Source organism: Lipophrys pholis (assembly GCF_963383615.2).
Source record: "Lipophrys pholis genome assembly, chromosome: 12".
NCBI lineage: Eukaryota > Metazoa > Chordata > Actinopteri > Blenniiformes > Blenniidae > Lipophrys > Lipophrys pholis.
Window position 1 is genome coordinate 17,483,592 of NC_137641.1, and position 26,245 is coordinate 17,509,836.

General features: G+C 40.1%; 1 protein-coding gene across 2 annotated transcripts in view; it reads left to right on the top strand.

The window, feature by feature from the left end:
• The first annotated feature begins 3,332 nt into the window (after positions 1-3,332).
• LOC308118093 (growth hormone receptor-like) overlaps positions 3,333-26,245 on the top strand; it is a 28,345-nt gene continuing 5,432 nt past the window's right edge. Inside the window, exons 1-4 of one of the 2 annotated variants that reach the window (XM_080477333.1) lie at positions 3,333-3,585; positions 12,279-12,354; positions 20,505-20,640; positions 25,497-25,675. In XM_080477333.1, coding sequence (XP_080333459.1) covers positions 12,288-12,354; positions 20,505-20,640; positions 25,497-25,675 — 382 coding nt within the window. In that variant the 5' untranslated portion in view covers positions 3,333-3,585; positions 12,279-12,287. The remainder of the gene's footprint in view (positions 3,586-12,278; positions 12,355-20,504; positions 20,641-25,496; positions 25,676-26,245) is intronic. The other variant, XM_080477334.1, reaches the window with a different exon arrangement.

Genomic DNA, 26,245 nt, shown 5'->3' on the forward strand with positions numbered 1-26,245 from the left:
AATACCATAAAGCCTAATTCATACGACCTACGTGAGTGATAGGTGAAGGCTTGGGTCAGACTTGATACTAAAAAACAAATCTACTTCTTCCTACTGCTTTGTGTTCATGGAAATTCAGACTTGCACGTAACAAAGACCCTTCTTTATTTGTCTGATTCATTCAAATGTTTTTTTTATTCTTTTTTATTTGTTTCTTCACATGTTTGAAATAAAGAAAGATATCATATCAAAATCTACTTTTCTATTTTCCTTCTTTCCACAAGGCGCAGTTTGTAAACTCAACATTTATCAGTAAAAGGCAGCAGGAAGGTGACATATATCTTAGTTGATGAACTATTGAACTATCTACTCGAAGTGGGTTAGGGTTACAAGTGTAAAACATCTGCCTTACTGCAGCTGTGATGAAAACACAGCCGCTCCTCGTCCTCCTTCTCCTTCCTGCAGCTTTCACAACATTATCGTCAATCAACATTTCAATCTTATTAATCTCACTAATCTGTTTGTTTCTGATTGCGGCAAAAGTGACTTTATATGTACGTAGGATTTTGGTTTAATAGAAATCCAAACTACCTACCTACAACATCGACTAGTACGACCATTCTGCAAACTATTTACCAGCAATCATTACATCTGCAAACAGTAATTGTATATTACTGAATCCCCACCACCTTGAAGTGGTAGTGGAAAAGAAACATGGAGAGGTTTTATATACTATCTAAGCTTAAAATGAGTTGAAAATTACAGGTGGCTGTTTGCATGAATCAATAAAATTGATATTTGTGTCACTTTCTGATGAGAAAAAGGGAAGATTGATGAATCACTTACTCCCATGTAAATATGCCTCCATGTTTACATAACATCTTAATACTTAGTTGTAAATATCTGTCTCCTCATTCTCTAACTTGCTAATATGTCTTTAACATAGAATTAGTTGCTTTTAACTGTCATATTGATATTTATTGTATATTTCTGTCCGTATATGTGAATATGAGGTTTGACACTGACAAAATGATCAACTATGATAAACTTAACCTGCATAATATGTAACATTACATTAACGTACAATGTAAATATCCTAATCTGCTAATCTCACTTGGACACCTAAATCACTATGTTTGCACTGTTCTTTCTTCTGTTGCACTTTTTTTTACCTTGTTTGCTCTACTGCGTTGCACCAAAGTCATCAAATCAAATTCCTCGTATTGTGTAAACTATACTCAGTAATAAACCCGATTCCGAATCTGATTCGGGGAAGATGGAAATTCAGATGATTTCAACTGTGTTCGCATCCCTGTGATGACTGAAGTAAAACGATTCCTCTCACATTATAACAGTCATATAGGTGTTTGAACTGCTTCATGGCTAATGGTGTTTATCAAAAATAAAAAACATGCTGCCTCCAAGTGGAGGGTGTCAGTGAGTGCAGCTGTGTGTGCGTGTGCGTGTGCGTGTGCGTGTGCGTGTGCGTGTGCGTGTGCAATGCAAAGCATGCAGAGAGGCTGTGGGTGGGCCCTGCACGCTGAGGGGTCTGAAAACAAGTCTGCTGACACGTGAGTGGGTGAGACTGTCATCGACTGCTGCTGTGCTGCTGGTTGAGCGCTGTAATTTGACTCCACGGGCGGGGAAACAGACGTGTCGAGATGTCGGCTGGGCTCATGCAGTGATTAGTTTGGTGGATCGTCATTACTGTTCACACTGTGAGAAGAACTGGTGCTTTATACACAAGTGCACAACAGGTTTAACTCGAACCTACAAGTTAGAATACGAGAGATCCAGTGTACACAGATGCTCAGTCAAGTAAAAGGAGTTCATATTATTGAGATTAATATCTGCTTTTAATCTCCTATTAAATGCAAAGAAATGCAGAAAAGTTTCAAACTGACTAGATTTAGAGAAAGGCCTTTGCTTTGAGTAGCAGAATAATGGAAATACTCAGTTTGACAGCTGTAAATGGCGAGAGAGAAAGTTTATTGGTGACTGTTTAACTCTTTATAGAGCAAGTCTGTCTGTTCGCTTCCAGCTTTTCCTTTTCTTCTTCTTCTTATTATTACCGGTAATTTCTTCCAGAAATATCAAAACATACACAAAATACAGATACGTACAAAAAAGAATGAAAACTATCCACACCAATGTGATTTAATATGATTCAAATAACCATTTTTAGCACAACTGTTTTAAAATTCACTCATTTCAAGTTCAATGGAAACGACTTAAATGATGTTGCAGACCGGAATGCAGCATCTTAAAGGAGGTGACATGACTGAAATACCTTGAAATCTGCCAAGTGGTAAATATACAGAATGCTCCAGTCTATTTACTGAGACAGTGACAAGGCTTTGCATCATAGGAGTTTAACTGTTCCCTTTGCATTGTTGAATTTGCCTTATCAGCTCTACCGCAGCCTGCTGACACTTTGAACAAGAGACTTTCTCCTTTTTCACATCATCACAAACATCCTTACAGTGCACCTTTGGTGGTTTTATAGTCTCCTGCAGTTCATTAATGATGGCTTCACCTGGAGGTCCATGTGTGTATTGAACTAGCCAGATTGAACAAAAGGGTTTATCCAAAGGTTTTGTCTTGAAAGTTTTTCTAGATATATTTCAGTCAGTATCTGTCGTGATCCCATTCTCAGCATTTGCATTAAATATTGTAAATGGATTTCACTTCTATAGTGCTTTACTGAAGACTTACTGAACTGCAATAAATCATGTTTCCATGCACTGTACACTGGTACTACAGTGGACCCACGCTGATCAGTGGCACTATTAATACGCTGTTCTAAACCTTTTCTTTTTCACCTACAATGGCGAAACCATTTTTCCTTAATGGATGGGGCACGCTTATGACGTTTTATTCTTGCATGATCACGTTGGCTCGTGTCATCGTAGGCTGCGATTCAGCTTGTGTTTCCATTGTACAAACTGCACACAGCAAGGTTCATGTGGTGGTCTAAGTTTATTTAAATTCGGGTCGTACAGTGTGGCGGGCTGTGACTTATAAGATTGTTAAAGTTGCACAGTCTGCAGGAGCTTTAAGACTCTATAACTCCAAGACACCGCCTTTTAAATGGTGTTGTCTTTTCTATCTTTCTGTGCTTATATTAGTCACAGTAAAACCTCTACATATTAATATTTAATATTACTTATTTACTCGTATCTTGTGTTCTTTTATATTTAACGTACTTTTCTATTTATTCAGTGTTGTCTTCTATTATTCTATTGTTCCAGCCAACATTCGGCTGCTGCAGTAGTCCTCCAGTTGTGATGCAGTCCTGGTAAAGTCCCAGCAGGGGGCGCCCGGTCGTCCTCTGGTTGCCCACAATCAGAGCAGCTGTGCGGGAACAGCGCGAGCGAAGAGCCGGTCCTCGGGGCGGGAAGGCTCGGAGGGAGGAGGAGGCTTCTTCGACAGCGTTTCTTCACCTCTCACTCCACCAGCTGCTCTGGAAACGGCCTCGGAGCCCGTCTCCTCTCGGGATATCCTCTGGACTTGGTATTTCACATTGAGTTTTTTAGTTTCTTTATTTGTATTTCTTTACCCGGGAGAAGCGGCGTGTTCTCCGGGACAGGAGCACACCTCGACCCGGTGAGTTCCCTCCTCTCACCTTCTGTCTGCTCTCTCTGTTCTCTCGTAAACCTCTCGTAAAACTCACAACACGAGTCTCCTGCTCCACTTGTTCCACTGGTTCATGTGTGTGATTGTGTAAGGGTTTTTTTTTTTCCCCTCCTTTATCTTGTTGACATTTTCTTCATGCTCAGTCTGAGATAAGACGGCAGGGAAACCAGTTCAAGCGTCAACTGAACAAACAAACTGGGAATGTCTTCAGATTGTGGGGAATACTTCCCCTACCGTTAAAGAAAACAGCTGAAACCAACCTGGATTACTTTTTGTTTTTCATTTTCAATAAACAGAACCCCCCCCCCATATTAGTTTTTTTCTTTTGAGATGTTTCTTTGCTGAGATTTCCTTCAAGGCAGTGAACTGAAACATGTTTGGACTGTTGCTCAATCACTTTTATGGTTTGATATGAATAGAATAATAAATCCATTCAACAAGGAAAAATAACAAGTGTATAGTGGTATGCACTCTCACCTCACATCAGGATAAACCCCTGGTTCGAGTCCAATGTCTTATAGTCTTCTTTTCACCCACCAAGAGGAATATTTGGGTCGGCCAAGGGACTTAACAAAATCATAGGCATATATTTGTTTGTATGTCTGTTAGCAAGATTACGGCAAAACTACTGCACAGATTTTCACCACACATAGATATTAGGCCATGGAAGATTCACTTACATTTTGGAGGTGATCCGGAAACATTTGGCGTATGTCAGAAATCTCTGATTGCGCTTGTTTTTAGTGTTTCGATTGCATTAATAGCAATATCCTTGTACAATTTCTGGTTAGTGATTTTTTTTATTTTATTTTTTGCTATAGGAACACACAATACAAGCATACCCAATGAAACTTTTAGACAGATATGTGCTACCTTATACAGGGATGAGTAATGTAAGTTTATCTGAATATCAGATGGGGAGTGGCCATAACATACCGTACCATGCATATAATATAAATGTGATTCATGGGGCAGCTGCGGCTCAGTTGGTAGAGCAGCTTGTCATTCAATCCACGGTTTGAGCCTCCATCTCCTCCTGTGGGGACTGCTGAATCAGTAGAAAAGTGCAAAATGAGTGAAAGGGTAACGTCAGCCCAGATGGTTAATATTGTGTAGGAACATCTCATATCTGATTGACTAAATTTACCTTGTTTTCCTCAAATATGAGCCAATTAATCACATGTTTGCTCGTATGACAAATGCTTTGAATTTTCTTTCATATGCAAAGATTTCTGTACTTACAAACGTTTGTGTCGTTTTAGTCATTTTAGCAAAACGATGATTATTATTTTGGATTGGTTATGAGGAGTTTTCTTCTGGAGTTTGCATGTTTTTTTGTGCGTGCTTGGATTTTCCCCGAGTACTCGTAACTGTAAGTCCAGAAATTTGAGATTTATTGGTTGATTATTGATTAGTTTTTAGGGAAAATAAACCCATTTAACTAAGCAAATAATTGTGCTTGGTTGTTGTTACTGGTGCATTTTCTAACTGAAGGTACAAACGTTGCACAACTGGTTTTCATGTTGTGTCTCTAGGCTAAATGAAATGTTATTTTATCTCTTGATATGTGCCACAACTTTACTGGAGGGTTTATTAATGCTTTTCTTTTTCATAATGTCAAATGTTTAAGGACTCATCCTGCACCCAATAGAAAGGAGGTTGTCTCCTCTGCACCAACAGCAGCTTCATATTATCCACACAAACGGATGTTGCTCTGTTAAGTCAAGGCGAGGGATATTTATTTCTATAACACCATTCAGAAATGAGGCCATTCACAGTGCTTTACAAAGAAATAAAGAAAATATATTAAGACGCCTTGAACAGGACTGGCTACTGCAAACATCAGTCAAATCTGGAACACGCTCCCTTTAGCTCAAGCACTTTCCTGGAAATACTTACGTAAACATTTGATAATGAGTTATCACTAAGGCATTGTTTCACTGGATCTTTAAAGAAATGCAATGCCGTAGTTTTTCCTGTATATTAAGATAATATGAACAGAGTGTGATAATGTCTTACACCGCTTCTGAAGATAGAGGTTACATATGAGGGCTATAAAGCAGGTTTCTTGCACCATAAATGCTATTTTCTCAACATGTATTGTTTTAATATTATTTATTCAACTCAGATGGGGCCTATCAAAGAAAAAAACAATAACTTCTTAATCAGAAATAAACTTGGTAATTATAGTTTTCTATTTTCCAGCTCTATATGCCCCACAAAAACAAGATGGGATCATATTAAAGTAAATACATTTGCAGGCACATTTAAAATAATTAGATTGCCATTGAAAGGTTAATGGATTTCACAATAAAATAGACAAAGTTTGCACGTTCGGTCTTGCTCATTATGTCATAACATCTCAGCAGCAAACCTATTCATCATGTGTAAACTCAGGGGGTCAATAAGGACCCCAGAGATAAGCTTTGTTTAGTTTTTTTCACTATTTGAGATGATTTGATAAAGTTACAAAATGTTTCGATTTTGTAAATTGTCCTTTTGATTTCTGAGAATTGCTTGAGTTAAAAAAGACAGTTTGCCTTATATAAAAGGACCATATATCGTCCTGATAAACACCACATACAGCTGCAAAAGAGACGGTAATATGACTAGTTCTAAGTTATCGGCGTGGGAGCTGAAACAGATACTTTCAAGGTTTTTTTAGACTTTTACCTTGAGCCCATGTTTGGAGCTTCCTCTTTTCACAAAGTGAAACATCCTGATACAAAAACAAGTCAATCTCGACTCAAAAACACCTTACATCTGTGGTTTCTATACTTCAGTATAGAATAAGTATGTAGCAGTGAAAGCAGAATTACGTGTGGTAGGCTGCTGTTATTCTCAGTGTCAATCCTGAGTTTATCAGCCTTGATCTGTTATTTTCTTAACTATTAGATCTTCTTGAATATAGCTACATAAATCACTCCTCCCCGGTTGTTTTTTCCTACAAGCCATTTATTTACATCAACCCTTTGATTCAACGTGCAGGGTGTCCTGATATAAGTCACTTTGTGCTACAACAACTCTATCGTAAAATATCGGTTGGGATTAGTCATAAAAAGGCTTTAAAGTTGCACGTTGTCAAGATTGGACTGCATTTATCATCATGATTAAGCTACTAAACTCTTCTGTGTATTTACAAGAACCTCACAGTGAAGAAGCATTGCTCAAACGTAAAGCGGCAACAATATCTTTCTACGGGAGTGTCGTGGTTAGCACTGAGGCCTTTCTTTGTGGAGTTTGCATGTTCTCCCTGTGTGATTGTGGGTTTTCAAAAACATTCATTTGAAGCCAATGGCAATTCTTTGGTCACGACACGGTTTCAAGTGAAAACACAATGTTTTTGCATTTTCATTTCAGAAAAGTTTCACATTTACATGGCAACATTTTGAAAACTATGTCCTTTTACATGGAACGTGCAGAAATGGTCAAAATGATGTAGTTTTCATGTTGGGCCACTAGTGGGCGTTGGTGTTTGTTTCTGGAATGAAACCACGCACTCGAGCAGAAAACAATACCCTATAGAAATTAATGGCAACGGACATTTGTATGGACAGACGAGAAGTTGGACTGTTATTATGGTGACTCTCAACTATAAAACTACCAAGTCCCAGGGGAATATGGACTGAGATTCATGACAATCTGCAGGCAAACATTGGAGGTATTGTGTCTACTGAGCATGTGCAGAAGAAATATTTACTCCAGCTGCAGAGTCGCAGGGTATGTTTGTTCTCATGTCTATCTGTGTGAATATGTGTGGAGTCTGTGATGGATTGTGCACAGTGAATCCTATATCTATAGTCGTCAGAGATCACCTCATTTTAAAAAATAAAATAAAATCAATAAAACACTTCTAAATAATTTTAAAGACAGTTTTAGTTTTTTTGGCCCTGTAATTAAAATTAAAAGGAGATAGAATTAAAAAACAGAACCACTCATTCAATCATTTCTGGTGTATTCAGCCGATCATTCGATCCTAATTTGGAAGCCCTTTTATTTCTATATATATATATAAACTCCATGTAAGACATGAATTCAAATAATTTTGTTTTGAACACCGTTTCATATTCCTGATTATCTAAGACACCAGCAAATATCAACCGTAATCGACTGAGTTCAGAACATTGAATGTAACACAATGCAACTTACATCATTGTTAGGTTTATGGGGGAAAAAGAAACCACAATTTAACTGATCATCTTTGTTTTATCTTAATTTTCCCCCCATATATTTCACTTTTTTAACTGAAATTCTTTTTAATATCTGTGTCTACCCTTTAACTTTCCACAATATCTAGCAATAATTCAGTACAGAGTTGTAATTGATTCCATAGAGCTGAGTAGATTTATAAGAGAATCTGCACTGCTGTGCAGGAAGTTTGTTTGAAGGCACAAACAGGATATAACCTCCCAGCATGCAGCACGTCTCCTTTATAACCTTCATGAGAACAAAAAGCTGTGAATTGACGCTTGAATCAATGATGGGATTGAATATACATCGAAGGTTAAGAACATGAGTCAGCATCAGTAGGTGTGAATAGACTGAATATGAGTGAAAAGAAAAACACAAAATATGAGAATTACACTTTATTTATTGTGTGTTGGATCACAGCTGGTTTGAAGTGCACATACAGCCACAGCATGTATGTGGAGAACTCATTGATTTTAAAAGGATAAAAACATCAATCATTGAAGGAGATATTGATTTGTCATTTATCTGACCCATAGATTTTGGCATCCAATCAATAAACGGCTTCTCAGTAATTACATAAACACGTGTTAATAAAATATAAAATACCATAATAAGTACTCTCTTTTTTTTTTTTGTGTTAAAATGTGAAAGCTATTTTGACCTCGGCCTTGGTTGAAGAACTCTACATTACTCGATGGAATAATATCAATTCCTACAATTTGATTAGAGGATCATCGATAAGTGAATCATTTGCCTTCAGGGAGAGATAAAGGTCTTTCCTCAGTCCATATGTTTGTTATGTTGGCACTGCAGAGACCACAGAAGCCCAGACATCACCGATTCCCACTCTTTCCATCCCGGAGGCTATCCAATCAATCTCGACCGAGAGATCTAGTGGATCCTGGGCTAACCTCATCCCAGTTGCCCGAGGAAGCCACAACATGGTGCCACAATGTCATCGTGGATGCATAGCAGTACTACATTCTCATCTTTATTGATTACTGTCCATTATTTCCCCAATCTATCCATTATCTATCATTCCTTGTCCACATGACATTGCAGGAGCAATCTGGAGACCACAGAAGCCCAGAGATCACTGATCCTCACTAGTTCCATCCTGGAGAATACCAAACCAAGCTCAGGTCTACCAAGAGATATATAACCTCTCCAGTGTCTCATAACGTTCCAAGAGGAGGCATTATTATCAGTTGCCTGAACCAACTCTGGTTCTTCCTAATGCAGAGACGTTGCAGCTCTACATCCTCCTAGAGAGTCGTGCCTCCTCATACTGGCACAGAAGAGTGAGGCCAGCCATCCTTTTCAGCTGCTTATATCCACAATGACAGAATCCCTGTATTTCCTGTACCTACTGATCCACTAATCGTCCTTCCTCCCGTCACTCAACGAATAGATGCCAGAATACTTAAACTTCTCTTCCTGGGGTGCATTTTTCTTCCATACTTCTTCAGCCATGCTATGTTTTTCAGAATATTAAATCTGTGTATATTCAAAACATGTTACCGGCAAACTAAAAGGGTTCTGGCACTTGAAAGGTGCTGTGAGGTTGTAGTAAATCCGCGTTTCTGCAGTGTAAATCATGAGTCCCACGGTCAGGATCACACTTCTGCAATCATGTGGAAAACTGCTGACTGAAGAGCTGCTGTTCACCCAGATTTATGGTATGTCGAGTGGAAGGACAAAGAGTTCAAGTGAAAAGGTGCAATAAGCAGCCTGGTGAACCAAGAACTTTCAATCAGAATCACAGCAGAGTTTGTTTTCATTATTTAAGAACAACGAGAAAGAGCATCACCAGCCGAAAAAACACATTAATGAAATGGACTGAATCTCCAGTTCACCTTATCAAAACCTTCTGGAACCAGAGGAGCATGAGGACGAGCCTACCTGAGCTCTGGGATCTACAGTCCCCTTTAGACATGACAGTCGGTTGCATTTGATTGAAATCCGAGTCTGAATGTGGAGTGTAGAAGTCCAGAGTCGGTGAGGATCGGAGTAATCCACTGCTCCGTTGTGTCTCATCGAGTCTAGAATAGGCGCAGGCATCCAACTGGATTCAAGCACTTTGCATACTTTTCTTTTCCTAGCATGACTGTCCGGCACTCCGCTTAAAAGAAACCGTTCACAACTGCCTCGCTACCTACTGAAATGCTGAGATATGATTGGCCGGTCAACTGGCCTGATCTGAACCCTGCAGACTGTCAAGAGAAAGATGAGACACCAAAATCGTAATTCAAATGAACTGAAGGCCGCCGCCATCACACATTTCACTGATGCACAATGTGAATTCTGACAGATGGAGGAATAATAAGTATTTATAACAGAAATTACCAGACTATACAAAAGTAGTTTTTTTTCCATTGGAAAACATTGAATTGTGTTGTAAATTTATTCTCTACTTTTAATTTTAAGTATCCAAACCATGATGATCAAGATCAAAATGAAACAAAAGAATCCTGAGCTATTGCTGCTCATGTGGAATCAGTCCAAAAATCTGAGTTTTTAAATTGTTTTAAATGGACTATTAGGTGAGAATGAGCTCCAGAACCTCGCAGGGATTTCACAACAGCTGGCTCGTGCCCGTGACTGTTGGCGGCGGGGATTTGTTTATCGTCGCCAAACATGCCTCTCCAGGAAAGATTGATGACGCGAATACCAAGAAAAACAATAATGAATAAAACATGCTCACATACTGACTTCAACCTGCCGCTCCCCGCTGTCTGCTGCGTGTGTTGTACTCTGATCCACCACTTTTTTATTTGACTGTTATATTTCGTCGTCCATGCAAATATTATGAAACAGTTTTTTCAAGTTGCACTTTACAACTTTAACCTCTCCGAATTATAGTAAAGAAAATGACTTTTGCTTCTCAATAACTATTAAAAACAGGAAAATTGTATCGTGGATTCTTTACAGTATTAAACCTTTAGGAGAAGCAGCTTTCTTGAAGCAGTGGAAGTCATGGAAATACTTTAGATCTAGTAATTCAGCAGTATATGAAAAGGGATATTAAATGTAAATTGAAGTGGCTAAATGGTGCGTATTTATTTTTTTTCTTTTGATGTTGCAGTTTGTGTACATTTACAGCCCCACTGTACTTAATATATGTAAGTTAACGTACTGCAATGAATGGATGTAAAGGTTTTAGTGTGTAATCGATGTACTAAGTTCTTATATCGTGGCAAATGGAAAACTGTAATTGTGTCTTATTTTGTTTGAAAATGTGGACCAGTAGGGCATCTGAGTGTGTCCAAGAGTCAAACACTGCATGGTTTAAAGCCCCTTAAACTATGTGGGTGTGTATTTGTGTGAACGTGACTGAGTAAAACACTTTGCAACAGCTGAAGCAGTGAAACAATGAACTATATTACTAAATAAATTGGAAAACAAGATTGAGGTCATCCCCAAAAATGGGCTTTCACAGCCCAAAACAGCTGCTTGGCTTAAAAAAAAATGATTGGGGCTGAAACGGTTTTTGGGTTCCTGAAGGGTAACTCCCCCAAGTAGTCAAAGGTAGGGATGCACTGATACTAATACCAGTATCGCGTCCGATAATGCATAGAGTACTCGTACTCATAAAAGATCCCATGTCATTTTCAATTTTCGAAGTATGAAAAAACAAAAAAGTAACTTAATGCAGTAAATGAGTCTTTTGCGATTAAATACAGTATATTGCACTAGTACATGCAGGCCTAGTTGCAGATCTGTGCAAAGGTTGATCTGGTACACAAACAGTAAACATATCTATCATAAAATTATTAAAAGAAATGTTTCAATATTTTTTTATAAGCACTTTCCAATGATGTGTCAAATATACAGCCTGGAGTCCAGAAATGACCCATGAGACGGCCCAATCCGGCCGGCAGGACGATTTTATAAACCTTACAAATTACAAAAGAATGTTAAGTGGAATTTTTAAAGAAAAGTTCATTCTGGATCGTGGATTTTGGTGTTTTAGAGAGAGTAGTGGACTTTGCACAACACAGTGATATACCAGTGAAAGTGAAATGATTTACAGAAACAGGTAGGAAGGCGGCAAAATACTGCACTTGGAGCATTTGGTTTTGTCACATTTTACTGTATTTTGCATCTGGAGGCATCATTAAAAATGTCATAGTATCAAAATTGCACCTATTTTACAGTGTAAATATAAACTTGTTCAGGTTTAGTAAAAATATATGAAACTTTCTTATTATACTCATTTGCTGTAAGACTTTTGGATTTCACCAAAAATTGTATTTAATATGCTGATCTAGTCTGTTTGAGATAGAATGGGGCTTAATGTGTCCTCTAAATGAGTTGGACACCCGGGGCTTTATGCAAATTGTCCCAGACTGTATCACACTCGTCCTGGTCTCTAAAAAAGCCGTAGTGGGAGCGCCCCTGTGGTGGGCTGGGCCTGCGTGGACTATGTGGACTACAGGGAGAAACTAACATCAGCCACGTTTCCCCCACAGCTCGACACCATGGCTGCTGCCCTCGGCGCGCTCCTCTTCCTCCTGCACCTCCTCACTGTGGAACCGGCCTCTGAAGGTAGGGTTTAAACACAAGCCACCATCCTCTTCACTTCACTTGTATTGCACAAGAACAGTCTGGACATTGTAGCTTTTTCTTAACATAAAGTTGATGCATTAATATTTGGTATTAATGGCATTTTTGGAAGATTGGGCGGGGGGGGTGCAGATTTTCCCAGTTGTTCAGTTTAAAATATCTGAGAGGAATCGGCTACAAGTTTTCCATGCGAGTAATTTATTCTCAGCACGCCGCTCCAGCTTTCAAATGTACATAAAATGTGTTGCACAACACTTGAAGCCCTCTGCAGTGAAGCCGTGGCCAGCAGAGTTCCTGTGAAGTGGCTTCCCAGGAATTCTGGAGGGGACTGAACACTCTGACATTGCTCGACAATGGGAAGCTGTGCAGAGGCTCGGCTGTTCTCCCAATGCAAAACCTTCCACAAAGGCTGCGTGTTTGCATACACTGGTTTCATTTCATCCACAGACATGAGCTTTGAATTGACCATTTACAGGACATCCGGTGCTTTGTCGAGTTACGTAACCCTCTCAGCTAGTGAGTTAGCGGAGGTGTGCGCGGACACGTCCTCCTGCTGCTCGCTTTCTTTTTGGATTTCTATCATGTTTGTATGTGAGACTGAACAAGGCCACCGTGTTTTGACATAAGTGTTTTCCCACAGTGGCACAAACACAAGCGAGAGCCAGGGACTAGTTGGTTAGGCGCCTTGGCTTTTCTTCATTCTTTCTGAAGACTTACTCGAGAGTCTGCCAGCTTTTAATTATCTTAAGATTTCTGAAACCCTCTTCTCAAATTCTGTTGAGTGGTTTCTATGAGTGTGGTGTCACAGCGGTGAGAAGTTGTTTCCCCGCTGGGAGAAACAAGATGCAAACAAAAACAAACAGATCAGGGTTGTCGAAAACAAGGCATGTGGGCCAAATCCGGCTGGTCCCAGGGTCCAATCTGTCCAGCAGGATACAAACATTTTATTGATTCAGAAGGACATTTACATCAAATAGATCAGCAGACATGGCAATGTGTCTTAGCTGACTACTGCTAATTAAATGTCATTGGCATTACATCCATACTGTGAGGGTGAAACATTCACACTCAACACAGCAGACCAGCCTCGGTGAAATATCAAGACTGCGTGGATCTCTCTAATGACTGATTATGAAATTCAGCTCAGATCACATCTGTATGTTGGGCAAAGATGCTCGATATTTCAAAACTAGGCTCCATTTCCATGACAATGTTTCAACTGAAGACGCATCGTTTTTGCGTTTTTGTTTCAGAAACATTTCATGTTTACACTGAATCATTTTTTAAGCGATGTAGTTATCGTGCAGTGACACAAGTGGGTACTGTTGTTTGTTTTTTTAATGAAGCGGCTGAAATGATTGAATGATTTTCTTTTTAATTGATGTTAAGTGTGATTCCCTGGGAACCAATGTTCCCTGGGAAATTTTAGTTTTGAATGCTCCTGCTCCAATTTGTTCATGAGAATGGATGTGTCAACCAGTATAAGGATTGAATTAAACATTTTGGCCAGTCAGAGATGGTGGAGGGGGTTAGCAGCCGTTTTCTGTGGGGAATTCAGAGAGAATTCAGGGAAAAACCACTATTGTAAAGTGTGGGAGCCAAATCCATTTAGAGATGAAAAGCTTCACACGATGTGTGGTGGATGGCTCCAAGGTGTTTGTTTCAGCCTGTTTCCGTCTTATAATACCAGTGTCTCACTCAGGTAGCCACAATTGTATAATGCTCCAGTTTCCAAATAACAGTGCTCTTTCTCTTGCCCCTAGTCGACACCAGCTGTGGCTGGGGTTTTCACTTTTTTTCAATCGCACATGCATCTGCAGTTCCAAACAACAACATTTCAGAAGCAGAACAGTTTGTGAAATTTAGTTTTTTGGTCATTTTTCCTTCTATTTGTGCTTGTTGTTTCTGCTCTGTGGCCAGCAGGCATGAATTCATTAAATTAATGTCAATTGATAAAAGTTTTTCTATCAATTTGAGAATCTGTCAATTAATCAAACTTTTCTTTCTGTGATTTGCTGCGCATAAATGCTAATACAAATTTCAGTTCTGTCAGTCCTTTGCGAATTGTATATTGCACATGTTGATTACATGTATGATAACTTTAATGAACGATTATCAAATGAACCAAACTTTTCCTAAAGCAGAGCAAAGCTTCTGTTTCAGTTGTTCTATTTGCTCCTGGAGGTCGACTCAGAGGTCAGGAAAAACCTCTGTTGCGTCACAGCTTCAAATGCGATTCTCTGGGGGGGGTCAGCAATAGCTTTTCTTCCCCTACCTGAGCTTCAGCATTCATGCAGCTTAAGAATGAGAACATTGGTTGTTAATGCAATTGAATGTCTTAATTGAAGAGTTTATTCCATCACTGGGCACTTTGGAGCATCTACAAGGCCCATGTTTTGCCCATTAAGCTCGTTAGGTTTGTCGAAGGCCCTGAACGGTAATCACTGATGAGAACATTGTGGTCCTCAGCCAAGGAAGGAAATGGTTTTTCTAAATGGAGAGCATACGGCATTTCCCCCCCTGAGAGTACACGGAGTGATGTTTGAACACGTGACTGTAAATAACTGCTTGGCCTGTGTGCTCACAGGAAGGACATCAATGAAGACTTCCCACCAACTCACTGTTCTCATGGTAATAGAAACTGTAATAGGAAAAACACACACTAATTATCAGCCAGGGGTTGTGTAAAGGAAAGCAGGCAATTTATGAAATGAAGGTACCAGATAGTCCACCAGAAGAAATCAATGTAGTCTGTTTTTTCCTGTGAAATTGCAGATGAAAGGATGAGTGTCTGTGAAAGCAGATGGACCAAGGGTGTTGTCTTAAATAGCCGGTGTCTCTGTAGGCTCTGAAAACATGTTGATGACCTCTGGGTCAAACCGAGTGAAGAGAGATGCACGTCAAATTTATATTCGCACCTTGGAAAGTGTGTCCTGTGGCTCTGACCTGCTGTTTACTTACACCAGGAGTGAACTCTGCTCGCTGGGTGCTGAGCAAACACTGCAGCACAGGCGGAAATATGGAGCTCATCAGTTTTCACGGCAGTTCAGTCACTCTAAATCAACTCTTGATATTCCGAGGCTGGGTACTTTTATCTGTTGTGCTTTTTTGAAATCTCTTTTTTTTAATCATTTTGATTCATTAAAATAATTTCATAGTTACATGCTATGCATGTCGCAATTTTTTGTGACAATTGTCTGTCATTTAATTCAAAATAAGCTAATAATTTTCTTGGAATGGTCAAAAGATTTAACACGTTGTCTAATGCCCGCTGTGACATTTGGCCGTCCTAGATAAAAGATAACAATCATGGCGATATCTTTGGTTTTGGCTCTAAATCAGTGGTCATACGCCACACTGTGAGACGGGTTCAAGGACGGCCGTTGTCATGGTCTTGTGACCAAAGACAACCTGAAATAATCTTCTGACTGTCAGAAATTTGTAGGGATAGTGACTCCTGCTGCTACCTATGTCAGGTAACTAACTAATGAAAATGCAGTACGAAATGATTTACTGATCAGCGTGACACTGGTGCTAAATCCAATAAATGTTTTGGGGCAACAATGGCAAAACGCAGAAAAAAAGTATGTGGGATGTGAAAAAAAATAAAACAACTTCTTATGGGATTTCTCTTCAAACGCATAAATTCCACAAGGGCAAGGGCTCCGTTCAGGTTTCACTAGTTTCTTTTTCGTACATGGATGGTTCATGCTTATGTTATATTCTTGCGCGCACACAACTCGCTTTCATTATAAGCTGCAATTCAGCTTGTGTGCCAAATTGTATTCGAATCATGTCGTGCAGTGGTGCTATCTGGGAACTTAACAGATTGTTAAAATCGCACAAGACCCCATTTACATGACAATGTTTCATGCGTGTGCAGAAGAGCTATTTACTATGGTGTGCATGAACAACAGCAGCGTTTTCAGAAAAGTTGGCCGTTTCCAATTTCAGTGTCCCTCTGCGCCGTTGTTGTCTAAACAAATACCCAAAACGCAATAAAAGTTTTCCATTTTCACTTTAAAATGTTGTCGCTAAGCGGGACTTCAGTGGCGTCTTCGGGAGCGATATAAATATTTGCATCCTATCTTCGTTTGAGTTTTAGTCATTGACGCAACACGAGGAATTGGGGTTTTGATTAGTCGCCATGCACACTGATCTTTCCACAGTATTTGATCTGTTTCATAGTGTTTGGTGATACAAATCAGACTTTTTGCAATGTCACATTTTTTTCTGGAAGCCAGAGATAAAGACTCTCTCTCTTAATGTTGTAGTGGCATCCCTGGACTGCATTACACTAAGAAATTAATTATAGATGTATCAAAGGGCATATTTTGCACACAAATTCAAAGTAATGCACTGATGCTGTTTGTGTGTATGTGTATGTGAATGTGTATATATATATATGACGTAATTGTACAAGTGAACATCTGGTCTTAAATTCAAATGTGATTATTTTTATTTTATTTGATTCAACAGGAGCTTGATTTAATGTTGATGCAGTGTTTGCTGTTATATTGAAAGTATATTGTCCCACAGTAGTGTGCATGTGCATATCTGGTTGTAAACAATACAAGCCCACTGGCTTGTTACCATGTACAGTAAATCTGTCATTACAATAACAAGCTGAAAGCCTGTTGAAGGGAGTGAAAGGTGGTCCCCTAATGGTTTTTCCACATTAACAACATTACTGAGGTGAATGAGAACATTGAGACCACATGTCTTTTTTTGTCCTCAGATTATTTGATGTTAATTTTTACATATCCAACAATCCTTTGTACGTTTTGCTTTAGATCACCCCTGTTTGACCTCTCGTTTGTCAAGTCATTTGTTTATGACTTTGACCAAGGTCCTTCAAACTGAAAGCTCTCCTTTCTAGCACAGATTCCCACCTCCCCCTTTATAAAATGTAGCACTTTCCCAAGAGGATCACTGACCCAAGGTCATCTTTAGATCACCAGCTTGGATCAAAACAAATACGTCTTTATACGGACAAGTATGGATTTTTCATCCTCGAGTCGATTGATCTACTGGAGTAGAGCTAAAAAAGCAACCTTGCTTCTCGATGAAAAAATAAGGGGCATGCCTCATTCAAATGTGAAATAAAAAAAACAACACCCAGTTGTTAACCAATCCAAGTAGAGAAGCATAATAAATCAGTGTAGTGAAGATAGAGTGTTTTCCTTGCCCCACACACAGCATGCGCTCCATACGTCCCCCTTTTATCACTCCAACGCCAGCCACAAAAATGCTCGGCATAGCCGAGTGTCAAATTGATTTTTCTCCTAATCCTGACTAAGCACAGTTCTGCGAGGAGCAGGGGAGTGCGTAAACAGGTTATTTTTAACCCCTCGCTGCCGTCCCCCGAAGCGAGCCCGAGGTATTCATCATCTGCTGCGAGCGCTGCTGCTCAGCTGCCGAGCCATTTCGTCCTCACTCGTCCCGGAGAGTGTTGATCCTCTCTCAAGCGTTTGGTGTTGTCAGCTGACTGCTGTCGTCCTCCAGGCACCGCAGTCAATGCTGTTTATCTAACCGCATGGTTAAACAAAAAAAAAAAAAAGGTTCAGAGTTCCTGTTTTAAACAATAAGGGGGGGGTGGGTGTCAAGTGTTTTTCTTTTGGGAGTATGTCAGCAACTGGGGCTTTTCGCAGCAGTCCCGCTTTGTTGTCATAATTAGAGAATACAACTGAAAGATTTTCCATTAAAACCTTCGTCTTTCCCAAGAAATTGAAACGTAAATAAGCTGCGGTGCAGTGTAACGGCTTCTAAATACCTGTTGACTTGCCCAATCAGTCTGAAAGAAATAAATACGTGTTTCTGAGTATGAAAAATATTAGAATTGGAGAGTTTGTGGCATTTGCATGTTCTCTTTTTGCATGTGAAGCTTTTCTCTGGAAAACCTGGGTTTAGTCCCACAGTCCCAAAATATACCCTGAGGTGTGAATGTGTTTTCTCTGTGATGGACTGGCACTCTATCTGACGTACCCGCCCTTCGTCCTTAATCAACTGTGCTTGGCTCCATCGCCTGACAACTGTTAACTCGATAAATCTGTGTGGATTGTATGTTTGGAGAAAGTCCAGCATCCAAAGTGTGATGGCAGCTACCTGTTGATGCCCGAGGCAAGAAGTTTCCAAGCCAGTTCTTCCCTGTTACTGTTATTAAATATAATATATGGTGCCCCTGAAATGTAGCTGTGACTCAAGTCAAAAAATTTCAATAAAAACATGAGGATTTTGACTCAGGGTTTTGGTCTTTGGATGGTCATGACACCCCTCATACTCTGCGTTTCCTCCAGGTTTGGTTGTATAAAGTCGTTCTGATGGATTTAAGAACAATCAGGACACATCTGAAGGGTGGCTCGAAGGTGAAAGAAGAGTGGAAGTTAGAGTATTTTAGCGCCGTGAATGATACAACTCTTGGTGGGTATCAATAGTTTAGGTTTATATACAAAAATGTTGGGACAAGCAGAAGTGAGCTGAAGTGCTCAAGTCAGTCTATGAAAAGAATTTCCGATTTTCTCCCTCAGAATGCCTCATTTTAAGCATCAAGCAAAAGCTTCTTTAAAATTAGGAATCTTGTATCTTTGATTAAATATTCTGACCATCAATTTGAACCTTATTCAAGTCTGCTAATGAAACCGAGTAGCTTGAATAGATTGTTCCATTTTTAGATTAGTTGGAGAAACTATTTTTCTTAACCTAATTTTTCCAACGGCTTTAGTTTTCAACCTCTATATGTTTTTAAATCTCTCACACAAGGGGAGTGTACGCTTAAAAAATGAACCTGTCCGAGCGGTCTGGTGACCAAATTACCAACATTTTTCACATACTTTTGTAAAGCTGCACACAGCCAACATTCACATGAGCGAGCAGTGTCAATTTAGATTTAGGCCCCGTTTACACGACAACAAATTAGAGTGTATCCGCAAAACTTTGTTCACTTTTGGGGGGTCCGTTTACATGGCACCAGTTTGCGGATGCACTGTATCCGCAAAGTTTTAATCCGGCTCCCAAGGTGGAAAGATTCTTTCACGTCACAAATCCCTCCTGCGGAGACATGCAGGAGGCAACAGAGCCTGTTACTGCGTATGCATATCTCTCCCCCTCCCTCCTGCTCATCCAGTTGTAAACAAACATGGCGGCGGCGTAGTGGTACGACCCGCGGTCTATAATCTAGTTTTATCGTCCATATCATTAGTTTAATAGTTGAGACTCACCCCTGATAGCATCCAATGTGTCATCAATCCATGCGGATGTCGGGTGCTCTCCATTTTCCTCATGTTTATAGTGTTTCGTTCTCTGCACACACATCTGTGTAGTTTCATAACAAAATCAAGCAACAGCGCCCTCCAGTGGCCCGGCATACTAACTACATCGTTTTCTCTGTGTCCGCTGCTGCAGTGTAAACGCCCCCACTTTTTTTTTGCCCAGGATAGCCCCATCAGAGAAGCTAAAAACCTGCAGTCCAGAAAATCGGACCTCAAAGACTCCATGATTTTGACTCTGTGACGTAAACCACCATCTGAGGTTGTGCTCGGTTGTTTTGTAGCAGAAGCCAAAGAGCAAATTGGTTATAAATCACTACAGCTTATCTGCCTTGCATCCATGAGTGCATTACTAGAAATGACTGCAAGTGGATGTTAACATTTATGAAGAGAATATTAAAGAATTAGGGGCTCAAATGTGCAGAAATTCAAATTTTTTGCAGTAATTTCTATGCATTATTCATTAGACTGTGGTTTTTGTCAAACTGACGTTCTTCCATATCGGCAGCAGAAGCACTGTCAAAACTGAGCCCAAATGGTTTGAGCTGAGAGCCTGATCAGGCCGCAGAGCCAGATCCAAATGCAGATTTTTTTGTGGAAGTGCTCTTCTGAGTACAGCCAAAAGCAAACACAGCTTATTCCACGACAGCGGAGGCAGTGAACTCCCCGGCTGCTTTTCTGTGGAAGGGCTGTAAAACGACTTCCAGGAAAACTGCAGCTCGGCTCGAGGCTGCGCGGCTCCCCTGTAGTTTAGGTTACAGCCGCGGCCATAAATCTTGAAAAGAATGAGGGAGGGGCAGATCATCAGAGCACAACGCATAATTATGTGTTTCAGTTCCTGATTGTTCTCTATCTGTGTTTTCCCAGCTCTCTCCCAGAGGGGCCCCCACCTCACCAGTTGTGTCTCGGCCAACATGGAGACTTTCCGCTGCAGTTGGAATGTCGGCACTTTCCAGAACCTCTCCAAGCCGGGAGATCTCCGTCTGTTCTTCATTAACATGAAGTGAGAGTACATACTTTGTCATCGCGAGTAGATATATGTTCTGTCTTTGCCAGGGGGATAGGTCATGACAATAAATAGTTCAACGAGGAACTTGCTTGTACATGCTGCGATTAACTACGTGCAAAGAATTAAGTTGTTGGGCATCTATGTTCTGGCTGACATGTTTTGCACAACATGATCTCGCAAACGCCTGAGGCCATGTTCACATGCTTGCAGCATTAGTAAGCAAGCAGCGCAAACACTTTTTGAATAGACACATCATCACTCAGCTGCAGATCTGGTTAAGGTCATGCTGGGTCGCTGTGCTTATACATCCAATGTGTACACTATGTTCAGACCATATCTGACTCTCCTTGCTCCGGCTCACTCTGGTTCTGACGAGGCAAAGTTTAGTTTAGGTGATCATTGTCACTTTAATACTGCTTTTGCTCTAAGATTCTAACAACATTAGGCAAAATCAAGTCGGTGGGCTTATTTAATAGTGATCCTATAATGGTTTTGTGTAAGTATTTCTCACCACTCAAATGGAGTAAATGTTCCACAACGTGAATCCCCTTTTCCTCACACTCGGCGTAACATGCATCTCATTCGAAACCACATTGGTTTCTTGTAAAGACAAACACAACCGTGTCCCATACATCTCCATTGGTTTGGCTCAAATGAACATCACAAACATGCTGCTGAGGAACCGGGACAACCTATGTAGTTTTGCCATATCAGGAACCAAGATTATTTATGTTCAGTATTAGTATGTAGAACCAAAAGCTTTAGTGCTATCTGAAACCAAAGACTTTAGGTTCCTTTTAGGCTGCTCGGTGCTATGAGGAGCCACAACCTCTTATCTTATTCTGAGGTACGATGAGGTTCGACCATCAACATCTTTTTGCTTGTTTGTTTGTTATTTTTGTATGAGGAACTAAGACATTATAGCTTGTTCTTTAAAATGAGGAAACACGACTTGCATCTTTTCTGAGGTATGAGGAAACAAGATGCTTTAGGTTTTGCTGTATGAGAAACCAAGACGTTTGATTGGCATTATGATCTGTTCCTAATGTTTTGGTGCCTATAACAAAAGAACAACATACTAGATATTAAGTCTTATGGAGTCATTATCTCAAGAATATATCTGAAGGATTTCAGACTAACTGTCAAGTTACCTTCTTCCAGTTATCCATTTCTGATAGTCGAATATGCATTGACAGGCAGGTGTCGCAATGACTAATCCAGTACTAGACTAGTCTAATCTGAAGATTGAGCCCTCGTTCCATGTATCTTTTGAGTCTTTTAGGAAGGAAATAACTACAGATTTGATCAGTTTTTGCAGTTTTAGTTCTTTGTTACAGCTTTCCTTTTCAATTTACATCAGTGTGTTTAGGTTCCTTTGAAGGTTGGACAACCAGGAAGAATCAACAGGGTCAATCTTTTAAAGGAGACATATCATGCTTTTAAATCCTTCCTTTTTACATATAGATCATACAGTTGTGGTCTATATAAAGCGGAACTGCAATGCTTGGGTCTGAATTCCTCATTATTAGAGCTCCACAGGCCCCTTTTCAACCCCTTTTCTGATGTGCTTCTGAGAGCAACTCGTTTTGGGGCGGTCTCTTCATACCCCGCCTCCTCTCCAGGTTGCAGATGTGACACTCGGTTCAACGCCACCCTGTTCGGCCATCTTTGTAGTTTGATAGAACAGATACAATTATCTAGCGGCGCAGAAACTTTATATTCACACATTATTTACAAAATGTCAACAACGGAAGATTTGTCCATCCAGCCATACATGTTGGAGCCAGAGTCGGACCCGGCGGAGCGAGATGAAAATGACGATGATGCAGCTGCAGAACAACGTCTTCATATGGATGTAACGCAATGGTGTGTTACTATATTTACACTAACTTCTCCATGCCCACTACTACAATACTGCCTGTATTACAACGACTATCTAACACAGAAGTTACATTATAATCTAAAACGAGCACACAGCGCTAACATACGAAGACGGTGCAACTGCTAATGCTAACAAAACAATGACAGGGACGTCTTATCATCACACTTTTTAGCGTTATATACAGCTTACCGAAGTGCTCTGTTCGTCGTCTCCATAGATAGAAGGAACTGACCGCTCAATCAGACGAAGTCTTTCGGCAAATCCTTCTTTATACTGGCGGAGGTTGTTGAAGCAGTCGTCCTTAAAGTGCTTCGCGCACACAAAAATGACCTTACCCACAGATGTGGGTACATTTCTGTGAAAAATAAAACTCAACCAGGCACTTCGAAAAGGTTCTGATGCTGGGAGATGGTGTAACGAAGCTTGTGGGTTACTACATCCAACAACCGAACATTTCGACTTATCCTCTCGTAACTTCGGCACCCTTAGGTTGGACTACAAAATCGCAGCGAGAAACAAAAATGGCGGATTGCTCGAAGTGTCGATGTCCTAATTTGGCAGTTCCGCCGGGAATACTGTGACGTAATGGTTCAAAAAACGTAATAGAGAATAGAAAAATCGAAACGGATCGCAAAATATGACCAAAACAGAATATAAAGATATCAACGGAGCACCTGAAGAGACTACTTTGAACTTTTCTGTACTTCTAAACACTCTAAATATACAACAACATGCATTTAAGGGCTAAAAAAGTGGATTTAGCATGATATGTCCCCTTTAATACAGACTAGAACTTCCTAACAACCACATTTCAGCCATGTCAAACCAAATCCTACATTTCTTTGCTAATAATTCTTTCAGTAAGAAGACCTGACTGTTTGTCTGGTCAGTAGTAATACTTCTTGACAGGGATCACTCTGGAACAAACAAGACCTACTCCAGTTTTATTATCTGCTCCATGTTAATTGGAGTTTTGCTTCTTAGCTTTATGAGATTTTGTTGACAATCCTAATATTTCCTGTCATCAGCGGACACTTTAATGATGTGGTGTTTCTTACAACCTGCTCCTGTTCACAGTGTGAGCCTCTCCTGTGCTTTCGTGCAACCTTTTCTTTTTTTTTTTTTCCCTAGCTGCTAATAGGATTGTTAAATGTCAACCATTTTCTTTATCTGCTGATAAATCTGGTATATAGAAATGTAATTTTCCTTCCTATCTCACCCTCCTCTGTCTCTGCTGGATGTGGTATAGGTCAGACACGCCCCAAGCCCTCACCCACTTTCTTTTCAATGCAATTTCAATTCAACGGTTGTTTAATGATGTAAGATGCTCACAATCTGCCTCTGCCTGAGGTTTGAGGGTCACAACCCTTTGTAAACTGTGCGTCTTGCAGCTTTCCCCTTTCATTTTGGTAATATTTTCATTTTACGTTTTTCAACCTGTATCCAGACAGCTCTTCTTCTTCTCCTGTCTAATACCTGAGTTAGTTGAAATCTCGTCTCGGGGGGCCACCTTCCTTATGAATTCAATGATACTCTGTTTCTTCTCAGTAGCTCCTCTGGCTCTCTGGAATCCCTGGCCTCTCGCTTGTCATGCTTGAACAGTATCTGAGCTGTTTTTAGGCCACATTCTCTTGGACAGAGTCTTCAACTAATATACTTGGAATTTGCTGAAGCAGCGCTGCCACTCTGTGGGGGTCGGAGCCCCCCTTATGTTTCTGCTTAACCACATGGATCATGTGGAAGTCAAGGTCATCAGCTTAGCAAACTTTTCTGTCTTCTCATGGTTGGTGTTTATTTTTCTATTTTTTCATATGAACTGAATTTTCCACATTAATCATAACTAATCTGTGATTTTCTGGGATGATTAGCCAGTCAGATAATGTAGTTTCATTGGACAACTTTCATTGGAACTTTCTAATTACGCAGCATAAAAAGTTGAGTAATGTAAAGTTTTGCTATATTTCCCACAACTGAAATTTGTACTGTATTTCTAAACTACTGTGAGAACTACTGTATCGTTTAGTTTTGACCATTTGCTGTTTTAGTTGTTTTGATACTGTGGCACCAACAAGGCGTGGGATAAATGGATTCCTGCGACTTAATCTTGCAACTTACAACTCAAACTTTATTAACAGATGTTCAAACAAATTATACCATACAGAGTTGTGTCATCAGCCGTCACACCCATCTCACCCTCCAACCATAGTAATAACAAATAGCAGGGTGATGAAACATTAACCAAACACAGAAACCACAGGTATACTCACAATTAACTTGGATAAAGAGTCCAAGGAAATTACATCTAATAAGTCTCGGTGCCATCCCACCTGACCGCCACCGGCAACCCACAGCCGCCACTACTGCAATGGAGTTTTGCTAGTTTTGGTCATTTGGAGGTTTTTAGATTTTAGATTTAACCTAAATTCAACACAGATGTTTCGGCACACCCATCATTCAGCTGTTTCTCTTTTTCCATTCTGATACTTTGTGCTTGACTGTCTAAGATGAATCTTCAATCATCTTATAAATCGTTCTTCTGGGATATTTTTATTATTACCACCCTTTGCCTTGTATTTCCCTCAGTATTTGATTGGTAGGGATCATTGGGAGCCATCTTTTTTCTTTTTCTATGGAATCTTTATGGATTTTATTTGTATAGGTTCTCTTAACCTGGAAATCAGTGTGAGTGGATCTTTTCTGTGCATCGATTAAAACTAAACTCATCAATTTTCTTGTAGTCTTTCTCCTAAGTATTCCAGAGTATTTTATATTTTTTTTGCACTTGATGTTATGTTGTCCTGGTCAAATACTCATAAGGTCCCTGGATAAACTTTGTGATGCATTGAACAAAACCAACAATGACAATGTTAATAATACTCATTCTCCCGAGGATAAATCTTGTTGACTACCCTATAGTTAATGCAGAAGAGTGAATTTTAAATTGTGTTTCCTGTCCCCATTCTTGTAGACCCCCCACATCTCCCCCCACAAACTGGAGCGAGTGTCCTCACTACAGCACCGAGAGGCCAAACGAGTGCTTCTTCAATGAGAACCACACAACCGTCTGGACTCATTACAGAGTCCAGCTCCGCTCCAGGGACCTGGAGACCCTGTATGACGAGAACCTCTTCTTTGTAGAGAACATCGGTAAGTTCACTGCATCACGGCGCACATCACGGTTACTTCACGCTGGAAATTTTAACAAGCGAGAAGCAAAGGACAGTTTCAGGACTATTTTTACAAGTTCGAAATTTCAGGCTAAACAAATCCCAATCGCCTTGCAGCTGCTTTTATGGGCTGAAAAATAAGTTGTCACTTCATCTTGCATGGGTGAAAATCTCTCTAAATAGCATAACAATGTCTTGTTTGTTTTGGGGATCCATTTACACAACATTGGTGCTCGGAACACCACAACTGCTTCCAGGGTGGAAGTTTGTGAAAACTATGGTTGGATTTACCAGAGTGGCAAATGACAGCATAAAGGAAAGCCTTGCCACGCATGCTGTCACCCCAGTTGACAGCAACAAATTAAAACAAATGTTTTGGTCAAATTCACATCTACGAGCCCAAATCTCCCATGTCTGACTGCAGTAAATGTGATGCTGATTTTGAGGCAATACCCCACCTTGTGTTACCGTACTTCTATCTACTATTAGGTGACACACATTGTCTGGTCACTATAATATGAACTGTATGAAACCTCTAATGCAAGACATT